Source organism: Ochotona princeps, chromosome 8, assembly GCF_030435755.1.
Source record: "Ochotona princeps isolate mOchPri1 chromosome 8, mOchPri1.hap1, whole genome shotgun sequence".
Taxonomy (NCBI): domain Eukaryota; kingdom Metazoa; phylum Chordata; class Mammalia; order Lagomorpha; family Ochotonidae; genus Ochotona; species Ochotona princeps.
Window position 1 is genome coordinate 32291421 of NC_080839.1, and position 22940 is coordinate 32314360.

The 22940-nt window shown below is 41.0% G+C and overlaps 1 protein-coding gene across 9 annotated transcripts in view; it reads right to left on the reverse strand.

The window, feature by feature from the left end:
* The window catches only part of CCDC88A (coiled-coil domain containing 88A), a 133700-nt gene that overhangs the window by 93569 nt on the left and 17191 nt on the right, over positions 1–22940 (reverse strand). For all 9 annotated transcript variants that reach the window (XM_058667810.1, XM_058667811.1, XM_058667809.1 and 6 more), the window contains 2 exons: positions 8943–9051; positions 1877–1946 (listed from right to left, as the gene is read on the reverse strand). In XM_058667810.1, coding sequence (XP_058523793.1) covers positions 1877–1946; positions 8943–9051 — 179 coding nt within the window. The remainder of the gene's footprint in view (positions 1–1876; positions 1947–8942; positions 9052–22940) is intronic.

Consider the following 22940-nt stretch of genomic DNA (forward strand, 5'->3'; position numbering starts at 1 on the left):
TGTATTTCACCTTTTGAAAAATGCCTTTCCTTGTCTTTTGCCAGTTTCTTTCTAATTTTATTTTTTTAAAATATGGTTTACATAGTTGAGAGGAATGCATGCCCCATGTGGGCCTCAGATTAAGGTTGGAGAGGGTAGAGATATGGAGGGAGGTGAGTGAGATAAATGTTTCAATTCTTTATTCTTTTTCTGTTGTATCTGCAAGGGTGGAGAAAGGGAGAGAGGGTCACTCCTCGCTGGCAAACTACATCAGCACCCAGGGATAGAGGATGGTCATATGATTCTGCCTTAGAGACTATGATATGGGGAAGAGTGTTCCAAGGGTGTTACTCAAGTGGATTTAATAGTTCTGAGACCTTTGTTGCTCCAGGGTGGAGAAAGCCTTTTCAAGGTCTATGGGTTGACAAAAACCACTTTAGTGCAACCACAGACCCAGATAATTTCTGCAAAGCTTGGTCGGAAGAGTTGCCCAGCCAGTTCTGCTTTCCATCCTCTGACAAGGCACTCAACATTCTCTACTGGCCTACATGAGCTGGCTGCCATGTTCTCACATCTGTGTATGCTTTTTTATTGCCTGGGCATCAGGAACTGAGGAGGCCCAGACCCAATATATGCACTCCAAAATTAAACCACATACATTGTGATTTTCCCTGTGGCCAGGATTTGAGTCTAGCCATCTAGTTGGGGAGTCCCCCAAGAAACACTGCCTGGGATGATCTCAGACTTGACTCTTGTGTTAGCCAGTGCGGGGTCAGGTTCATTCCATCATCTGCATCAGCCAACACACATACAGGTAGATGCTGCTGCCTGGTTAGGTCTATCCCCAGCCCTACCTTTCACTTGAACCAATGGGTACAGTGGCCTACCCTAGCCCAGCCAAGTTCACTACAGGCCCAGTCCTCACGCACACTAGTGGCTGCTATGACCCTCAATAACCACCATGGGCACATGCCCTGTCCCAGATTTTCATGTGCTGACAATTACTACGATCCAGCATGGTCTATAATATGTCTCATCCAGCTTTCACACACACCAACTGATGCTGTGGGTTAGCATAACCTGATCCATACCCAGACCCAGCACACATGTATGCTGGTGGATGCTATCACCTTATCCAGCCCAACCTATCCCCTGGCTCTCAAGCTCACCAGTAGGAGTAGCAGCCCTCAAGAAGAGTGTCCATAGTTCCCCTACTAGCTCCACTCCCAGTTCCAGATCCTGCATTTGCTGGGGTACTGCAGTCTAGCCTTACACGACTGTCCATTCTCTAGCATGATGTATCTGTTCACTGCTGTGTTATTATACTGGCCATGCTTCTCCACGTTTCCCCACTTTCTGTAGAATTTCCACTGAAAATTTCCCTTCAACTCTTCCCAAGGAATGTATTCTCTCCACTTTGCTTTCCCTAGTCAAGATCAGCATGTCTTTTCCCTATCTATATCTTGGCTCCTCTGGTTGACTCCTAATGAACATTCTAAGTAAGCAGGAGGCTCAAGTACTTGGGTCCCTACCACCATACTAGAAGACATTGAGTTCTGGGCTCCTGCCTTTGGCCCTAGACATTGCAGGCATTTGTGGAGTGGACCACTAAATTCAAGATCTCTCTCTCTATGCCTTTTCAAATAAAATCAAGACAGAAAGTTTTCCAAAATCATCACAGAAAAGTATGAGTTTAATATTAAAAAAAAAATCACTGGACTTACGGCTCAACTTAGAAATATTCCAAGCTTGTTCTCAGTGTGTAAAATGGAGCATCACCTCCAACTTTTACTTGGTTGTAGGAAATCTAGTAGGCTGATGTAAGTAAGCTCTTAATAAATATTATAGCTTTACATTAAGATAAAACATACTACAATATGCAAATTTCAATACTTACCAGAAAAAGGATTTTTGCCAATGATTAACACATTTGGCAATGACATCATGATCAACTGCTGCAAAGTCTCCTATAAAAACATATCCAATAGTAGCTGTTATGGGTAATGCATATTCATCAAGCTAAAACGTTCACTTTTCACTCTTCTGTACGCATGTTACACCATAATCTTAAAAACAAACATGAAAAATGTGGTCTACTACTTTTTAGCTCCACAGTCTTCCTCTGCACTTTTCCATTTCCTGATACTGTCAACTTCCTAAAAAGACGACAGTAAGCTTAATATACTCTCTCCATGTGGTAACATGAATGATCCCGTGTATTAATATAGTATGACTTTATGCTATAAAATGTAACTATATTTGGATGATGACAAATTGCTAAATTCAAATTAGGACCTCCATTTCAATTAAAATACAGCAGAATCTAAATGTCTAATAGTGTGTAAGTTGGGGCTTACATTTGGACTCCACAACTTATCATCAATATGCTTTTTGGGGATGGCAGGAAGTGAAACAAAAGTATAAAGTTTCACAAACAGATAAGGTTATTAAGCAAGAAAGAAGATTTTTTGCTTCTACTCTATTTTCAGGCATTATTTCTGAATGTCTTGATACTGAGGAGAGTAACTGAATCCTATACAAATTTTTACAAACCAAATTTTTCTATAACCTCCATTTGGTTCCCAGAGAGGCTTTTCAATGATACAATCCATATTTTTTGTAAAACTTTTTTTATTTATCTATCTCAATCTCATATTTAAAAATGTATACAACATGAAAGAGATCAGAGACTAAAAATCAACTGCTATTGTAACAGAGTAATTTCATCATTTCAGACTTCCCTCATGTCTAAAGATGTTCTTCATTAAGGATTAATTGAATTGAAAAAAGCAGACACATTACACCCAATACAAATATGACTGTATTAAATAGAAGGAACACATTGACAAGCCAAGGATGATGATACATGTACTCACATATAAATCAGCAAAGATACTTTAGTTTGCTAATTAAGTGATAAAGCTCCCTATTTTTTGATAAAGTACATCAAGAAAGAATTAGCTAATACCTGAAAGAGAAGATTGTTTTAAGAAAAACAGGGGCAGTCATTCTCTCAACAAATACTTACCAGGTGTCTACTACTTGTCAGATATTGTTCTAGACACTGGAAACACAACAGTGAAGAAAGATACTTCTTCTTGTGGAATTATATTTTAGTAGTAGTTAAAAAATATTTTTGATAAGTGTTAAAAATGTTTTTGATAATGTTTTTGATAAGGGTAAAAAAAGCAAGGAATAAAAGAAGTATTGGTGTAGGTGGAGATGAAGATAAGATAAAAATTTTCAGCATTTTCAGGACAGTTTAAATAAAATTTCACCAGTACATAAATGTTCTACTCTAGCATGAAGACAATTTAGAAAGTTTTAGAGGGCTAACATCATTAACAAAAGTAGTAACAAAGGATTTGGAGAGATGATGTACAGTGAAGTAAGAATAGATGTGCTCTGAAACTTATTAGAGGTAATTTCATCATTACTCTCTTTAGTTTTTAGTTGTGTTTTGTTTAACTTTTCCACAGAAACGGTAAATTAACTATATATATAACTACATACAGTTATATATATAACATATAATATAGTTATATATATATATATATATAAAACATATAGTTAATTTTTTATTTATTTGACAGAGCAGGAATTTCCATTCACTTATTTCATTCTCCAAGAGTCCATGATTAAATCAGAAGCCAGAAACTCAATCCAGTCCTCACTGTAAGAGCAGCACTATAATTACTCGAGCCATCACCACTTCTCCCAAGGTCTCATTAGCTGGGAGCTGGAGCTGGGAGTCAGAGGCAAAATCTCAAACCTAGGTACCCCTACAGGGGATACTATCAAATGAACAGTTAAGCCAAATACCTGCCCCATGTTTTGTAACTGATCATCTAAATCTCTTTTTTACTGATACACAAGTTTATATAAATTCAAGTTCATGCTGCTACTGTACTGCAAGGAAAACTCACGTTACAGAGAGGGAGAAACAGAGAGAGAGGGAGGGAGGGAGAGAGAGAGAGAGCGAGCTTCAATTACTGGGTAATTCCCAAATAGTCAAACCAACCAGGGCAGGACCAGGCTGATGGTAGAAGCCTATAACTCTGTGAGGGTCTCCCATGTGGTGGCAGGGATTGAACCATTAAAGTCATTTCTACTGCTTTCCCAGGTGCATTAGCAGGAAGCTGGGTCAGAATTGGAACAACAGGACTTAAGCTAGCCTCTACATGAATGTCACTGTAGGCAGCAGTAACATTGTGCCACAATGCCAGTACCCAGGAAACAGATAGTTTAATAGGTAACAAGTGGCCAGTCCCCAGGGTATAGACAGTTTAACAGGTGACAATATTGTGTTAATTTGGATGTTGTCGATTTTAAATCTGTATTTCACCAGATCATGTCTATAGTGGAAATACACATGGAAAAAAAATTATTTCATAATTCACTGTCAAAAAGAACATCTATTTCTGAAGACAATTTGGAAGTGACTTAGAAACGTACACAATACAGGAATTCTCCTACTTCTGATCTTTTCCCCCAGAGTAACACCAAGATTTCTAACAGAAGAGTTTCCCTGCTTAAACAACATGAAACAATCTGCTAATGATAAACTGATGAATCTTGTTCCAGGGAGTGACTCTCATCTTTTGTTTAAAATATCTAGAAACACTAATTTAAAATAAAAGTAAAGGACCAAACAGATACAGCATAAAACCTTACTCATAAAAATAAACTGGAGAAAAATGAGAGCCTGAATATTGGGCAAGTATTAATAATGATTATTAAAACAAATGTTACTTACACATTTCTGGTTTTGGCAAGCAGGAAGACTATAAATGGAAAGGAACAATCTGAAAATGCTACCTAGGCTTTTTTTTAAGTATTTATTTATCTTTAGTTGGAAAGCAGATTTACAGAGAAAGAAAAGAAAGAGATATAGAGATCTTCTAAGAGTGGGTTCACTTCCCCAATAGTCACAACAGTTAGAGCTAGGCCACCTGAAGCAAGCAGCCAGGATCTTCTTCCAGCTCTCCCACTCAGAAGCAGTGGCCCAAAAACTTGGGCTATCCTCCACTGTGCTTCCCAGACCATAAACAGAGCTGGATTGGAACTGGAGCATCCAGGACTGCAACTAGTGTCCATTTAGAATGCTGGCACTGCAGGCACAGGCTTAGCCAATTATGCCACAGCATTGCCACTGCAATCTAGTTTTCTAAAAAAATGTTTTAAAGTATATCATTGAGCCAAAAAAAAAAAAAATCCTCAATTAAAAGACTAAAAGACAAAAGCTAACTTTGCGAGAGAAGACAAGGTGGAAACTGATTTTCCTGACCCTTAGTAGGGATTTCCCAAGAACCTGCACAACTGTGGTCTTGGTTCAAGAAAACAATGTAAACACACATGGATACACACAACCCACATAACGTATTAATACACAAATACAGGGTGAAAAAAAGAGGTCCAGAAATCTCTATATACTGATGAAAATAGCGGTAACTTCCTAGCCCTGGAACTGTATTTTCTGCTTTTTCTAATTTTATTCAGTATATCAGTATGGTTTCTAAAATAACATTAAAAGCTTAAATGAATTAAACTTTAAAAAAGGCTGGTTGCACAAAAGAAAACAAGTCTCTCTGGAGCAATGCATTCTTTTTCCCATAGGCCACAGAATTTCTAAACAACGTTTCCTTTAGAAATTACCTCACCCAGATCCCATGCAATTGTAACATAAAACTCAAAAATTCAAAATATTAAAAAAAAATGAGTTTACCATTAAAATACACAAATGCCACTTCCAGAGTCACCACCGTCCCACTACCACCACAAGAAAAACATAGAAAACAAAGTGAAAACAAAGATCAACATGGGGGCCCAGCACAGTGGCCTAGCGGCTAACGTCCTTGCCTTGAATGTACTGGGATCCCATATGCGCTCTGGTTCTAGTCCCGGCAGCTCCACTTCCCGTCCAGCTCCCTGCTTGTAGACTGGGAAAGCAGTTGAGGACGGCCCTATGCATTGGGACCCTGCACCCACATGGGAGACCCAGAAAGAAGTTCCTGGTTCCCGGCTTCAGATTGGCACAGCATCGGCCAGTTACGGCTCACTTGGGGAGTGAATCATCGGACAGAAGATCTTCCTCTGTCTCTCCTCCTCTCTGTATATCTGACTTTGCAATAAAAATAAATCTTCAAAAAAAAAAAAAAGATCACCATGGACCTCAGATTTGAGAATTACTGAACATAAAATCTATGTTAAATTTAAATCTGAACTCTACATTTAAGTCTTAAATCTAAATTTAAATTTCTTATAAAAAAGGAATTTAAAGAATGAACAAAATTAAAAGAAGAATGAAAGAGAGCTTGCAAAAATGAAAAATATAATCAATGGATTAAATATGATTTGATTTGACATAGATGAGGACCAAATTAGTAAACTACAGAGCTCTAAAACATTTACTCAGAATACGGAAGATTTGACAGTATTTTAAAAATTTTAATAAACACAGACGATAGAGTAACATGGAAGTTAACAGAAAGATATCATAAATAGGAAAGAGGCAATGCTGACAAAAACGCTATTAAAAGCAGTTCAAGGGAGGCTTTGGCCTGGCCCAGCCCAGACAGTGCAGCCATTTGGGGAGTGAACCAGCAGATGAAAGACCTTTTCTTCCTTTGTGAAACTCTTTCAAATAAATAAAATCTTAAAGAAAAAGTCAAGATTGGCATTGTGGTGTAACTGGCTAAGTCTTCATTTGCTACGTGCAGATTTGAGCCTGCACCTAGGGAGTAGCAGATGGCCAAGTGCCTGAAGTCCTGCCTGCCACCCACGTGGGAGATCAAGAGGGAGTTCTTTGCTCTTGGCTTCAGCTGACCCAGCCATGGATATTACGGCCGTGTTTAGAGTGAGCCAAAAGTCAGAAGATTCTCTTCTGTTTCCCTTTCTCATTTCTGATGCTCTTTCAAATAAATGAATAAATAAATATTTTTTTTAAAAAGCCCAGAAAGCATTGATAGGACTTTTCGCTTTAAGTTTTTTTGCTAGACTGATAACTGACTTCTTCAGGGCCAAAAGAAATCCAGAGAAAGAATAAAACCTGCCAAACACCTAGAATTGCATACTGAACAAAATTATCTGTCAAGAGTAAGTAAGGGTGGAATAAAGCTGTTTTCAGACAAATTAGCAGTAAGAAATTTTCTTATCAATATCCCTCTCTAAAGAAGCAATGGAAGGATATACTTCACTAATAAAGTGATACCAAAAAAAAAAAAAGAACATAAGAAAACACAGGAGAGAAAAATCAAACATGGCTTGAAATAAAGAAACTTTACTTGAAAAGAATTTTCAATATCTAAGTTGTAGTGTTACAAAAACAAATATATTTAATATCACACAAATCACCTTCTTTGACCTAAGATAAAAATCCAAGGCATTTGAAACATGAAACAGTCTGTTTGGAAATTTAAAATCATGAAGTAGTAAAATAATTCATAGCAGAAAATAAAAAAATGCAAAAAAGAAAAAAAAAAACCCACAATCTCGATAATTTACCGTAGCAGTTAAGAGAAACATTGCACATCAGAGTATCTTGTTTCTTTTCTTTTTTCCCCCAGAATATCTTGTTTCAATACTCAACTCTAGCTCCTGACCCCAGCTTCTGGGCAGGTAACAGTAATAGCTCACATAACTGTGCTTCTTCCCCTCCAGTAGGTGACCTGGACTGAGTTCCTAGCTCTTAGCTTCAGCCTGGCCTAGCCCCAACTGCTGTGGACACCTGGGGAGTGAGCTGGTATCTTGGTGTTCTGTCTCACAAAACCATAAAACTTAGTAATAAATATATACTATACAAAAATCTGTAGAATGAAACCACAGTAATTCTCAGAGGTATACTGAATGGTGACATTTAAAAAGTGAAATATGGGGGCAGGTATTTGGAAGAGTGGTTGTGATGCCAATTAGAACACTTGCAACTCAGAACGCCTGAGTTTAGTTACAGCTCAACTCTTAATTCCAGCTTCCAGCTAGTGCATACCCCAGGAGGCAGCAGGCAATGGCCCGGGTGGTTTGGTCTCTGTCACCCAAGTGGGAGACCCAGAGTGAGTTCCCAGCACCTAGCTTTGGGCTGGCTCAGCCCCACTCTGGCAACTGCAGGCATCTGGGGAGTAGATAAGAAAATGGGAGACCCTGCCTATTTGCTTTTCAAATAAATCAGTTAAAAAAATTAAAATTATACATAAATTATATATAAATTTTAAAAATGCTTAAAACTATACTTATATTTAAATATATGTATTATATTTATATTAAAAACAAATTATATATATATATATATATAGTTATTTCAAGAATTATTTTTTTTGTTGTTGGAAAGGCAGATTTACAGAGAGGAGAGGCAGAAAGAAATCTTCCACACGCAGGCTCACTCCCCAAATGGCTGCAATGCCCCAGCCAATCCAAAGCTAGGAGCCAGGGGGTTCTTCCAAGTCTTCCACATGGGTGCAGGGGCCGTAAAGACTTGAAGCATCCTCCACTACTTTCCCAGGTCATAAGCAGGGAGCTGGAATAGGAGTGGAGCAGCCAGGACATGAACAGATACCCATGTGGAATGCTGCTGCTTATAGAGACAGAGAACTAGCCAACTGAGCCATTGTGCCAGTTTCAGTTTAATTTAAAGTTTTAACAAAAGGCAATAAATACATTTTTCAAAGCTATATTCAAGTAGGTTAACAAAGTATTACACTAAGCAATTTTCCAGGAAAGTGAGAACAAGTTATAAAAATACATAAAATACAGTAATCATTTTTAATATTGGATAATCATGAAGTCTTGCTTATATTTTTAATATTTATAAGTAACAAACTATTTGCTACTTTATGTCCAGCAAACAGAACATGGCATATAATTATCATTTACGCATTTTATATTTACTATATGACAGATTACCAAATAATACAAAAACGTGAACATATAAATAGCTATTAAATTACCAGATGAAAAGAGGGCTCACTTACCTGATAATAAAATTTTATCTGTCTCACCAAAATAGACAGATTATGAATTCTAAGTGAGGCATCATTGTTGACTTTTTTATTTACTCTTTGACTCTCCAATTTAGGGTTTCTGCAAGATATTAAAAAAATTATTTAAAATTACCTTGAAATTAATTTGTCAATCTAGGGATAGCCAAAACTAATCATATAATAGCTGTTTTCCTTAAATAAATTTTATATTCAGCTTGATTAACACATAAGATCCAAAACAGCAGATGATTATTTTGACATGTTTCTGTGCTTTTAAATAATATAAATGTAATTGATATTCCCAGAGTGGTAACCCCAAAACCTGGTCAGATGTTATTCTTATCCTTCATTCCTATTTTCTCTCTCTGCATTTCTGGTATGAGTAACCCCCTATTGCTTTTGAATACTTACACATATTCCATTACCCAAAATAAAATATGGAAACCTGTACAATTGCCCAAGTGGCTAAACCCTCACCTTGTATATAGGTGCTAATTTGTGTCCCAGAAGCTCCATTTCCCATCCAGCTCCTTACTTTTGGCCTGGGAAAGCAATACAGGATGGCACAAAGCCTTGGGACCCTGCACCTGCCATCTGACACAAGGAGGAAGCTCCTGGCTCCTGGGTTCAGATTGGCTCACCTCTAGACACTGAGGTCACTTAGGGAGCGAACTAGCAGATGGATTTTTCTCTGTCTCTCTCTCTGTGTAAATATTCCTTTCAATAAAAATAAATAAATCTTTTAAAAAATAATTTAAAATACAGGCTAACAATCAATAAATTTCATTTCTCTTCAGTAGGTAATGGTGATTATATTTGAGCAGACAACACTGCAGAGAAATTAAAAAATGAAGTAAATAACATAGGTCACCTTTTTATTCATTTATCTATTTATCTATTCAGTTTTATTGTTAAGGCAGACTTACAGAGAGAAGGAGATAACAGAGACAAAGATCTTCCATCTGCTGATTCACTCCCCAAGTGGCCACAATGGCTGGAGCCCAGCCCTGACTCAATCTGAAACAAGGAGCCAGGAATGTCTTCAGGGTCTCCCATGTTGGTGCAGGGTCCCAAGGTTTTCAGCTTTTGAGATTGCTTTCCCAGGCCACAAGCAGGGAGCTGGAAGGGAAGTAGAGCAGCCAGGACATGAACTGGTGCCCATATGGATCCCGGTGCATGAAAGGTGAGAAGTTTAGCTACTAAAGCTACTGCGGTGAGCCCACCAGTTTCTACTTTTATCATGGGTAGGCTTGTAGATTCAAGGAAAGCAAATAGCCAAATGATTCTTAAATGACATTAAGCAAGGAAGAAAAACAGCGAAAGTATATTCAAGAATGAGAAATTTAAATGAAAGTCATGGCATCAAAACAAAGTTATTCTGAGGCAAGGAGCCAGAGTTCTGAGTTTAATCACCTCTTGCAACACTAACCATCTCAAAGGGACAGTTCCAGCCTCAGCTGTCTCACTTTCGATCCACATCCCTGCTAACTTACATGGGAAAGCACCATTTGGCCCAAGTATGCAGTCCTTGTCACTCAAGTCAGAGACCCGGATGGAATCCCTGACTCTTGGTTTCAGGCAGGCCCATCAGATTGTTGGAAGTGCCTGGGTGTGCAGTGAACCTGCTGTAAGATCTTCTTTTCTTTCCCTCTCCATGTCGTTATGCATTTTAAACAAACAACTCTTTTTTTTTTAAAGATTTATTTTATTTTTATTACAAATTCAGATATACTGAGAGGAGGAGAGATAGAGAGGAAGTGGAGCTGCCGGGATTAGAACCAGCTGCCACATGGGATCAAGGCGAGCACCCTAGCCACTAGGACACACTGCCAAGCCCAACAAACAACTCTTTTAAAAAAGAAAAACTTGAGCATACACAGGTATGAGCTTCTTCCAAATTAGGACAAAGCAATCTCACTAGTAATGCACAAAGACACTACCAAATGAAATAGCAGATATTGAATCAGTATGGATACCCTAGTGAAAGGACTAAGTCCAAAATATCCAAAAGTAGGAACCTAGATAGTTCCTTGGACAGGACACTATCCCATGACCCGTCCCATGATCACAGAATTTAGATATAGGCACTTCCAGATAAGGATGCAGAGAAATCAAGAAACTGAAATCTATCCAATAATGAAAAACAGCTCAATCCATCTTCCTTTTGCATAGACCATCACATCCCTCATCCCTTCAATTCCTTCCTTAGATTATCTGATTCTATGGTGCTTTATTTCAGTTCTCAAACATTTGGGCCTCGCTATTCCTCCTTTACTATTATTACTATTATTATAATGATATTTACTTATTTAAATTACTTTCCATGATACAGTTTTGTGAGTATGGGGATTTCCCTTTTTCATTCCCCTTATTTCCCCACCCTACCCGCCTCCCATTTCCCTCCCCACGTCATTACAAGCAGTAGCAGTATACTCCTCTAGCAATAGCTACAAGTTCAATCTGAGCACCATGGCATTGTAGGTACAGACAGCTAGAAAATCTATCATATTACTGAAGCATATTTAACTGTTTCACTGGGAGTCCTCCCTTTATTCAGGAATAGAAATGACAATCTTAACTGATACTTGCACACCACTTTTGTTGCTGAGTGTCTATTAAGTTAAAACTGACAAAATTTTGAAGTTGCTTATTTCTAACTGTTATAAAAAACAATAAATCTACCATATGGTAATAAATGCTAAACAAAAGAACTTAGTAAGCACAATGGCATTTTCTTTTTTGCAAATATCTTTAAAGAACCTATTTTAATTTTTAAAAACATTGGTTCTCATCTTTGCTTCTGTATTCAATCTATTACTTGTTTTATTGTGGCTCAAGTATATGCAGAAACTTCAAGCCCACACAGTGCACCGAGCTGGGTGAGTCCTCTGCACTCATTCTTGAGGGCGACTGCTTTTTTTTTTTTTAAAAGATTTATTCCTTTTATTACAGCCAGATATACACAGAGGAGGAGAGACAGAGAGGAAGATCTTCCGTCCGATGATTGACTCCCCAAGTGAGTCACAACGGGCCAATGCGCGCCGATCTGAAGCCGGGAACCAGGAACCTCTTCCGGGTCTCCCATGCGGGTGCAGGGTCCCAATGCATTGGGCCGTCCTCGACTGCTTTCCCAGGCCACAAGCAGGGAGCTGGATGGGAAGTGGAGCTGCCGGGATGAGAATCGGCGCCCATATGGGATCCCGGGGCTTTCAAGGCGAGGACTTTAGCCGCTAGGCCACGCCGCCGGGCCCGAGGGCGACTGCTTTATAGCAACCATGCTCCTGCCTGCATTTCCAGGATGATTCTTTCATCCCAAAACCTGGGCCCTCTCATTCTTTTATTTTTTAATATTCTCTTTCCTCCTCTCTCTCTTTCTAAAGATTTATTTATTTTACTTTAAAGTTAGAGTTACTGGGAGTGGGGGGCAGGGGAAGAGAAGGAAAGAGAGATCTTCCATTCACTGGTTTACTCTCCAAATGGCTGCAACAGCCAGAGTGGGGACTGTTCAAGATTGGAACCAGGAGCTTTGGTCTCCCACTGCTTTGGGCCATCCTCCACTGCTTTCCCAGGTTGTAAGTAGGGAGGTGGATCAGAAGTGGAGCAGCTGCTGTCCATATGGAACACCAGCACTGCAGTCAGAGGATTAGCCACCATGCAGGCACCACCTTTTTGCCCTTTGATCACGCACTATCCATCTCAAACTGTGGGTCAGTTTAATCACCTACAGCGAGACTGTTCACAAATAAATAATGTGATAAAGTTGAACAAGCAAACCAAGCTAAAATACGATGTAGCTACTTTGAGGAGAAAGGAAGGGAAACTTGTTCTCTTGTCACAAAGAACTAGAACACTGGATAAAACATATGCAAAAAGATGTTTTTAGACTTTGAACAATTAATAATCTAAAGCTATAATCCTTAGCTTGGTTTTCTCTAGTTCTTACTCTAGCAGGCAGGGAGAACTTCCACAGAAAAGAGGCCCAGAGAGCAGCAAAGCCCAAGGAGCACTGACCTGGAGAGAAAGCTCAGAATCTGAAGCAGGATTAACTAAAACTTACCAAAAGACTACCAGAGGGAACAGTAACACTAACAAAGAGCTCCAGAAATACACTTTTAAGGATTTCATCAAAATACTAAATTGTGCATTTACACCGAAAACCTTTACAAGAAAAAGTGCAGGAAATCTGTAAGCTAACCAATTCCCAAAGTTCAGAATATCAAGAGAAAAAGTCCAGGTTTGAACAGACAAAACAGGGAATATATTTTAATCAACACTGAGAGCATTTAGCAGAGATCACAGAAGAGTGATGGGGTGTAAGAAGGACAACATTTGTGTAAATACTTTTCAACAGCCTCCTTAATAAGGTTTACAAACAATCCTTGAAAGGATGTAATTAATCGCAAGTAACCTGAAACTTGCTCAAACAAAATTCATCACTCCTTAACGGTCAAGATGAAGACACTGCACAATGTAATGATCACAAGGTCTGACAATACAAAATTACTAGATACTCAGAAACAAAAATATAATCCATATCCAAAAAGAAAATGGTCACAAAAGTCAATAGAAATAGATGCAGAAACAAGAGATCATGGAAATAGCAGCCAAGGATGCTAAAATAACTGTGACAAACACAGTCATTTTTAAAAAATGAACATTATATGTAGCAAAATGAAAACTTTATCAAAACCCAAGTGGATAATAAAGCTACAAAATGTGACATGAGCATTAAAAAAATATACTGCATGAGCTTAAAAGCAAATTAAAAACTGTAACTTCTAAATACACTAATAACAATCCAAGAAAAAAATAAGACAGGAATAGAAGGACAAAAGTTAAAATGATTTACTAGAGACAAGGTGATCCATGGGGCAATATTAAACTTGCTAAAAGGCTGTGTGAACAACATAGTATTCCTTAAATGACTTGAAAAGAACTTTCTGACCTAATACCAGAATCTGAACATTTTTCTATAAATGTTACTATTTAAATCTGGAATTAATAGTTACATATTACAATATTAGAGCTGATTCAAGTATTCCTACTTGTGCCAATAACGAGCGGAAATTCTCCAGAAGAAGTGGATTCAGTTCAGAATGACACTTTGCATTTGACAGTCTGAATTCCAATAGTATGAATCTTTTTTTCAGACTTAAACGGTTTATCAGCCATTCTTTGAAGGCCATTAACAAAATACTGAGAAGCATTTTAGAGCCTAGTTATTTCAAAGAATGCTTTCCAGTTGGGTTTGCCTGACTACCAGGGAGGATTTGCCAAAGCCTGAGAAATCATTCTGCCTGGCCCTGCTAAGGCAACCTGAAATTCAATGACTCTATACTGGTTAATTTTCAAAATTTATAATTTTGTGTGACTCACAAATTGTTATAAATATCCAAATGCCCCTTGGCAGAAAGAAGGTTCCCCATCCCTGCATGAGACTGTGCCTGGCTCATAATTAAGTGCAAGTTATGTATCTATACTAGGTTTTTCAACACATATGGGTGCCAGTTCGTGTCCCGGCAGCCCTACTTCCCATCCAGCTCCCTGCTTGTGGCCTGGGAAAGCAGTCGAGGACAGCCCAAAGCCTTGGGACCCTGCACTCGCATGGGAGACCTGGAAGAGGCTCCAGGTTGTTGGCTTCAGACTGGCTCAGCTCTGGCCATTGCAGCCACTTGGTAGTGAATCATTAGATGGAAGACCTTCCTCTTTGTCTCTTCATCTCTCTGTATATCTGACTTTCCAATAAAGATAAATATATAAATAATCTTGGTTCAGCCAAGGGGCTGGGGCAAAAGAAGCCCTCTGCAGCGTGGCTGCTGCAGGGGGATTTAGGGGGTGAGCCCGAGCCAGGCCAGACCCAATGCCTGGAACTCAGGTCATGCTCACTGCTGCCACATGCTGAGCAAGACCTAGGCTTTGGGCTCTGCCTGCTGGCTGCCTGGTGGCAAGCTCTAAGGTTTTTAGAGTATGTAATTGCCTCCTAGGGACATCTGTGGATAAGGCCAATGTGACTGAAGGTGAGGGATGAATCCTGTGTGACTCACAGAGACGGGGTCATGGAACTTGCTGACAAGCCTGGGGACTGAGACTCGGTGGTTTGGAGGGGAGAGTCATTAAGATCCATTTGGGGGCTTGGTGCAGTGGCCTAGCAGCTGAAGTACTTGCCTTGAACGTGCCAGGATCCCATATGGGTGCCGGTTCTAATCCTGGCAGCTCCACTTCCCATCCAGTTCCCTGCTTGTGGCCTGGGAAAACAGTCGAGGATGGCCCAAAGTTTTGGAACCCTGCACCCAGGTGGGAGACCCAGAGGAAGTACCAGGCTCCAGGCTTCAGATCAGCGCAGCACCAGCTGTTGCGGTCACTTTGGGAGTGAATCTTCGGACGGAAGATCTTCTCTGCCTCTCCTCCTCTCTGTATATCTAACTTTGCAATAAAAATAAATAAATCTTAAAAAAAAAAAAAAAAAGGATCCATTTGGGCCAGACTGATTCACCAGCCCACATGGGAGTCCTCAGATTGGCTGTTAATATAGAACATCTCTGACTGCCACACACCAGTCCACAAGAAAGCTATGTCTGGGGGCCTGTCTGGCAGGGCTGGGGACCAGTACCTGACTGAGTGTTGGAACAGAGGATGAGTCACATTAGGCAGGGTCAAGACACTAACCAGCACGCGAGAGAACCAGGTCCGGGGGTAGAGTCTGTGGGGGATGTGTGGGCCCAACTCTGGAAATACAAGTCCCGCTGGTTAGCTCAAAAATTGGGGTGGTGATAGGCTGAGCCAGGTGTGACCATGGAACCTGCCATCACTCACGGGTAAAGGAACCAACAACAGTCGGCCAGGTCAAGGAAGCAGCAGCTGAATATGCATCCTAATACAGAGCGTGGGGTGACCCGGGCTGCAACGTTCACCAGTTCATACAAGGCCAAAATGGAAGGATAGACTCTGCCGGGCACTGGCCTAACACCCACTGGCATGTATGAGATCTGGGTCTGGGAGTGGGTCAGCTGGGGGAAATTGGGAAATTCCCCTACTGGGTCACAACTCTCACTGATGATCACATGGTCCAGTCCTGGGGGTCAGGCAAGCTGTGCATAGTAGCTCCAAAGGCTGGCTAATGTGTGGATTGGTTATGGAAGAGGTCGGACCGGGCAGGCCCAAGCAAACCTTAGCTCACAAGCAAGAACAGAAATCAGGATGGAGTACAGTTCATGCTGAGCTAGGCTATTACACTGGCTGGTTTGCATGAGCCAGCGAAGGCAGGACACAGCATCGAAGGCAAAGGCCAAGATAGGTAAGGGGCTGTGCCAACTGGGTCAGAGCAACCACTGGCATGTGCATGATCTGTGGCTGGGAACAGGCCTGGTTGGGGGAGCTAAGAGGACACCCTAGCTCAGTTGGGGTTCCCACTGGTGAGTGCAGGGGCCAGAGTGGGGGCTACGTTCTGGTCTGGATATGGCTGCAGTGTCCCTTGGCACAAGTGTGGACTGGGGCTGGGCACTCTGAGCCAGGCTAAACTCCAGCACCATCTGGTGCTCCAGAGGACCAGGGTAGATGTAGAATCGACTAGGCTAGGTCTGTGCCCCTACTGAGTCATGTATGAGCTGTGTCTTGGTATGGATTAGCCTTGTTTGGGCTGAAACATCCAACAGTAAGAACCGGAATGGATTGAAGGCCAGTCAGGAAAGGCCTCTGTTACTGTCAGGACAGGAGGTGGACTAAGCAGGGCTGGCCCATGGTCCCACCAGTATGCGCAAGGTCTGGCATAGGGAGAGGTTCTGATGGAGGAGCCTAGGCAAATCATCTAGCAGGACACAGTCCCTGCAGGTGAATGCAAGAACCACAACAGGGAGCAGCCCAGACCAGGCCAGGGAAAGGTACCCACCATTACACATTTGGCACAGGCTGGGGATGGACCAGGCTTAACAAGTTCACATCAATCACTGGCTAATCCAAGCACCAAACAAAGCGTGGGTCGTGCCAGGTTTGGATGCAACACATACCAGTACACATTAGGGCTATCACTGGGTGCCGGCTGGGGTGGGCTAGGCTGTAACCCCCACCAATGTGAGCTGGAATGTGGGATGGGCTGGGCCAAGCTACAGCATCCACTGGCAAATGCCGAGGCGAGGTGGGCCATACTAGACTGGGCCACAGCACCCAACCAGCACACATGAAAACCAGTGGAGGAGGGGGAAAAGCCGGTAGGGGGAATGGAGAGGGTTCTCCTGCTGGACCACCACTCCCACTGGAGAGCTTGAGTTGGGATGGGGGCCTACCAGAGTAGGCAGGGCTACAAGACTCATGGCCCTCATGTGTGCTAGATCAGGGAAAGCCTGCTTGGGCTGACTGTTTCGGCGGGTGCAAGCACAAATCAGAGTGGGTGAGGGTTAGTTGGGCATTGCCGCAGCATCAGCAGGCAGAGGCTGGTACTGGGGGCTAATTCTGTCAAGTTAAACTGCAGAACTACCTGCAGAGAGCAAGATCTGGGGGTGGAAGTGGCCCAGTAGGAAAAAAGTGGACACCTCCCTCTTGAGCTACCACTCCCACTGGACAGCATGAAAACCAGGATAGGGGCAGGCATGGCTAGACAAAACGGCAGCTGCCAGCATGTGTGTGGGCTGGACAGTAGGGCTGGTTGCATTGAATTAGGCTTCAATGTCCATTGACATGTATAAGAGCTGAATGGGATGTGAGACAGACTGGACAAGTCTGCTGTACATACTGGCAAGCATGGGAACCAGGGTAGGGTGCAGGCCTGGTGAAGGTTTTGGGGAGTCACCCCGACTAGGCTGCAGCTCCCACTGGTTTGTGTGAGGGCTGAGTATGAAGTGGGAAGGATTGGGCTGGACTGCAACACCCACAGGTTCATGTGGAAGACAGGTCTGGAAGCAGAAATGACTTAGCAAATGCAACCACCAGCATAGGCATAAGCTGATTGGGGAGACAGACTGTGTTGGACCCTGTACTGGCATTCACATGCAACAATCAGGTCTGGGATGTTGGACGAAGTTTCTTTGGGGATCCCTCCAACTAAACTGCTAATCTCAGAACCCCAACCATGAAGAGAATTGCAGGTTCCATGGTCTGACCATAGAGTGCATGTGTCAAAGCTGAGCCTCCTCAGAGGCTCAGATGGAACAGTGGACAGTATATACAAGTGCACATAGAGGATATGTGGTCCATAGGAGCCTGCAGAGGACACCTGATACCACAACAGAGGATGGAGGACAGAACAAACTATTCAACTACCCAGCCATGTGTTGGCACTCAAGATCTGGGCAAAGAGAGACTCTAAGGTAGACTATGTCAGCCAGAAGATTCTGGAGAGATTTCATTGTGCTTGGAATGGCGAGATTGGCAGCAATTCAGAACTGCTGCACATTCAAAACCACTTGAGCAGTGCCCTTGGACCATGCCCGAACCTTGGGATGGGGTGGAAGGTTGGGTGGGGCTTCTCCCTTTATCTCCCTCCTTCCCCAAGATACACACACACAAAAATGTGGAAACAATGGTCTTACCCACTTTCCTGTAACCTTTGAACCTTTGTACCCTAATCAACTATGTAAATATTATCAAAATACAAAAATAATAATCACTCAAAAACCATTATATAAACTTCATTTTTCCTGTAAAATTTAAAAAAATCTTTAAAATAAATCAGTCTTAAAATTGTTTTACCACTAATGCATAATATTTACTAATATTACATAATATTTTCTAAAAAATATCCTTTCTCAGGATAACTTTCTTTTTACTCCTATTTTATACCTGAAAGGGTACTGAATTTTATCCAGTTTTTACCCTACAACACTTCCATATGGTTTTTTGTCTTAATGTGTGAATATGTTAATTGCATTGTTACATTGTTTCTAATAATCATCTTCAAAACTCGAGAGAATATAATTCCTTAGCCCTACTCCACAGAACTTCTATTCCCTTGCCTGGGTTCGTATTTCCATCATAGAAGAACTGTATTTTGGGGATGGTACAATGGCTCAATTTCTAATCTTCTGCCTGCAAGCAGTGGATTCCTGTAAGGGTAGCGGTTCATTTTCTGGCTGTTTCACTTCCCATCCGGTTCCCTGCTTATGGCCTGCAAAAGCAACAGAGGACAGCCCAAAGCTTTGGGACCCTGCACCCACATCAAAGACCTGGAAGAAGCTCCTGGCTTCAGGTCAGCTCAGCTCGGCCACTGCAGCCACTTGGGGAGTGAATTAGAGGACAATATATCTTTCTCTGTCTCTCCTTCTCTGAAAATCAGCATTTTCAAAATAAATTAAAAAAAAAATTGTTTTTTGTCTCTCACTGACCACACTGTAAAATCCTTGATAGTAAAGAACATGTCTTAATCACATTTTTACTTTTAAAATTTAGTACATTTTCTAAAACATACACTGCTTGAATAAATAAAAATAAATGAAACTAAGACAAGCAGGGAACAATACTTTAAAAACTGGTGCTTTCTAATGAGAGTTATGAAAATTTCCAAGCTGACAACTCACTTGACAGCCTGGAATAGACACTTCCCACTGAAGTTTGCATCTCAAATATCAGTTGAGCAAGAGTCTTAAACCACAATTTGAAATCTGCACAACAAAGGAGAATTTTAGTAAGAAAGGCTAAAACTAAACGATGACTGATTTATGGTTAGTACAAGGGAAATACTAAAGTCAGAGCAGCCCAAGGCAAATCAGAATTCAAGTGGAAAAGTGAACCTCTGAGGTAAACACACCGACCGTAACTGGTTACTTACAAAAAAGCAAACCATATTACAAAAATCAGATCATATGTCACAGTGGACAGATAAAAGCATAGTCAAGGGGGCCAGCGATGTGGCATAGTGTATAAAGCAACCACCTCCAAGTGGTCTGAGAACAGAGGCCCACCTGGCCCACAGGCTTGGGTTCCTACTAACCCACAAGGGAGACCTGGAAGAAGCTTTTGGCTCCTGGCTTGAGGCAGGCTCAGACCCAGCTGTGATAGGCATTTGGGGAATAAACCTGTTTCTTCTCCTTTCTAACTGACCTACAAAAAATAAAATCTTTTTTTTTTTTAATTATCTTTACTGAAAGGCGGATTTACAAAGAGAAGGAGAGACAGAAAAAAAGATCTTCATCTGTTGGTTCTCCCTACAAGTGACCACAATAGCTGGAGCTGAGTGAATCCAAAGCCAGGAACCAGGAGCCAGGAGCCTCTTCTCAGTGGTACAGGGTTCCAATGCTTTGGGCCACCCTCTACTGCTTTCCGAGGCCACAGAAAACCTTTCTAAAAAATAATAATTATAATCATAATAATAATAAAAGAAGATAGGGACAGACGGAAGGAGAGAGGCAGGAAGGGAAAGAGAGGAGAAAAGAGAGAAAAAAAAAGAAAAAGAAAGAAAAAAAGAGGGAAAATACAGCTGTAAAAGATGATTCAAGTGTTTGGTCCCTTACACCCATGTGGGAGATCTGGAAGGAGCTCCTAGTTCCTGGCTCCTGGCTTCAGATGGGCCCAGCTCTGGCCACTGTGTGACCTGGAGACTGAACCAGCAGATGGAAGATCTTTCTGTCTCTGTCCCTCCTCTCTGCAAATCTGCCTTTCAAACAAAAATAAATAAATCTTCAAAACTGAATTTAAAAACTAGCATCGTAAGGAAATTCTGCTATAAAAATTGAAAATGGAAGGGAAAAAACTCATGTAAGCAACTCTGGTCCCTTTTTAGCAAATTATTCATTGAGAACAAATTGTATAGGTCATATTATTCAACTTGTAAAGACTTGATTTAGATAATCTACTGTCACCGGGAGAAGAGAATAACAGTGTTCCTACTAACAAAAGAGTACTGATATCAAATCACGTAAAATTGATCTGCAATCACACGGAGTAAATACCTTTCCTCTCTAGCCTTCTTCCATCTTCTTATTTCTATTTAAATATCCATACATATCTCGCCCCCATACTGTAACCAATTTATATATTAACATGTAGACCTAAAAAATGACTTAGAAATATCTAATTTTGCCATAAGTCACAAAATTATAGTCCACACTAGCAATCTTATTAACATTCTAGAGTTCTCTCCTTCATTCTGTTTTAACCTGTTCTCTCACTGAAATCAATTAGGAAAAAAAAGAATGTTAGAAAAGATTTCAGCAATATTATCTATAAACCCATAAGTACAATAAATCACTGTTTCATTTCACTGAGTATATTCCCAAATCTGTCTTCACAGTGAGTAATTAAACTGAAGATGATTCATTCTTGTCCTCCCCACTCCCATCAGTTAAGATGCTTTTGAATAATAGAGGGAATTGTTTAATTTTCATAAATCAATAACATTAGATGAATTGTCTCAGAAATCCAAGAAAAATTTTAAAATACAACTTAAGGTAGTCTTTCAAAAGGTTGCAAGAAAAGTACTTCAATGGAGATCATAAAGAGATAGGGATAGGGTCTGGTGCAGCAGCCTAGTACTAAAGTCCTCGCCTTGCATACACCAGGATCACATGTGGACACCAGTTTGCATCCCGGCTGGTCCACTTCCTACCTAGCTCCCTGCTTGTGGCCTGAGAGAGCAGCAGAGGATGGCCCAAAGCCTTGGGACCCTGCACCAACATGGCAGACCTGAAAGAAGCTCCTGGCTCCTGGCTTCAGACTGGCTCAGCTCTAGCCACTGCAGATACTTGGGAAGTGAACCTGTGCATTGAAGATCTTTCTCTCTGTATCTCCTCTCTATAAATTAGACTTTCCAAAAAAAAAATCTTTTCAAAAAGAAAAAAATAGAGATGAAACTTTTCTAGATTCTGTAAAACTGCACTACCCTGTGCCAAAAAAAAAAAAAAAAAAAATCTTTGAAAAGAGTACATTTGAAGCTTCTGTGATCTGCCAGAAATCCTACGTGGTTATGACTACTGGATATAACACAATATTTTTTCTATTATCACAAACTTTATGGAATCGGAGATCTAAGTAACCACTAAGAAACAGATTTAGAGAACAATGAATTTCAATTATAAAGGTCAGATTTCCCTTTCAACACTTGCTAAATTTGAGTAAGAGTCATATGACATAGCTAATATCATGGGAAACAAGCTCTTTCACCCCAAGGGTAGCATCTTTTTATGCGAGAGAAACTGCTCAGGTGAAATTACTAGAAAAGTCCTTTGTTTCATGCCCATGAAAAATAATTGAAAATTTAAGGATGAATTTACAGAAAATTATGCAAATCAATTCATAACTTTAAGAAAAATACTATTGGGCTTTGTAATAAACAGCTGCAATAGTGCAAACACTAGCTAATAAATAACTATACAAGAAAACAATCTCAAAAGAACAGAATAAAAAGAAACACAAATGGAACACAAAAAGCTAAGTTGTGCATATTATCAAGAAATCAACTAATACTGCCCAAAGGAATGAATTAAGAAATGCCAGGGAGAATCAAGATGGCAGCAAAGGATGCAGACATGTTTGAGATGACAGAGAATCAATCATTAGGGTAAAGAACACAGATTACAGAAAAAGACAGGGGTCAGGATGTCAACAGGGAGGTATCTGGAGAACCCCTGGACACAGGGAAGAGGCAATGATGGTGGAGCAGTGTTACAGGGAACAGAAAACCCACCAGCAACCAGTGAGCTGTGATCCGGACTACAGTGAAAACCAGGGATCCAGCAGTGGCCATAGATCAGCCCTTGCAGAATCCAGGTGGGAGCTTGGGTTCACATGGGGAGTTCAAAAGGTGAAGGCAGGCTGGGACTGCCCAATCCTGCTGAATACTTTGGCCCACCAAAGAACGGAAAAGGAGCTGCAGACTCCGCAGGGTAGACTGGTGGTAGGTCTGAGCCAACAGCACAAGGATCAAACACCGGAGTGGGCACGTTTCCAGATAGTCACACCCCGCTGATCCCATGGGGGGACAGCGCCAGCTTCGCATCCTGCAGGATCTGTGTGGTCCCTGGATAGGAAAGCCAACAGCCCCGGCTCTCCAGCAGTGCTCTGCCG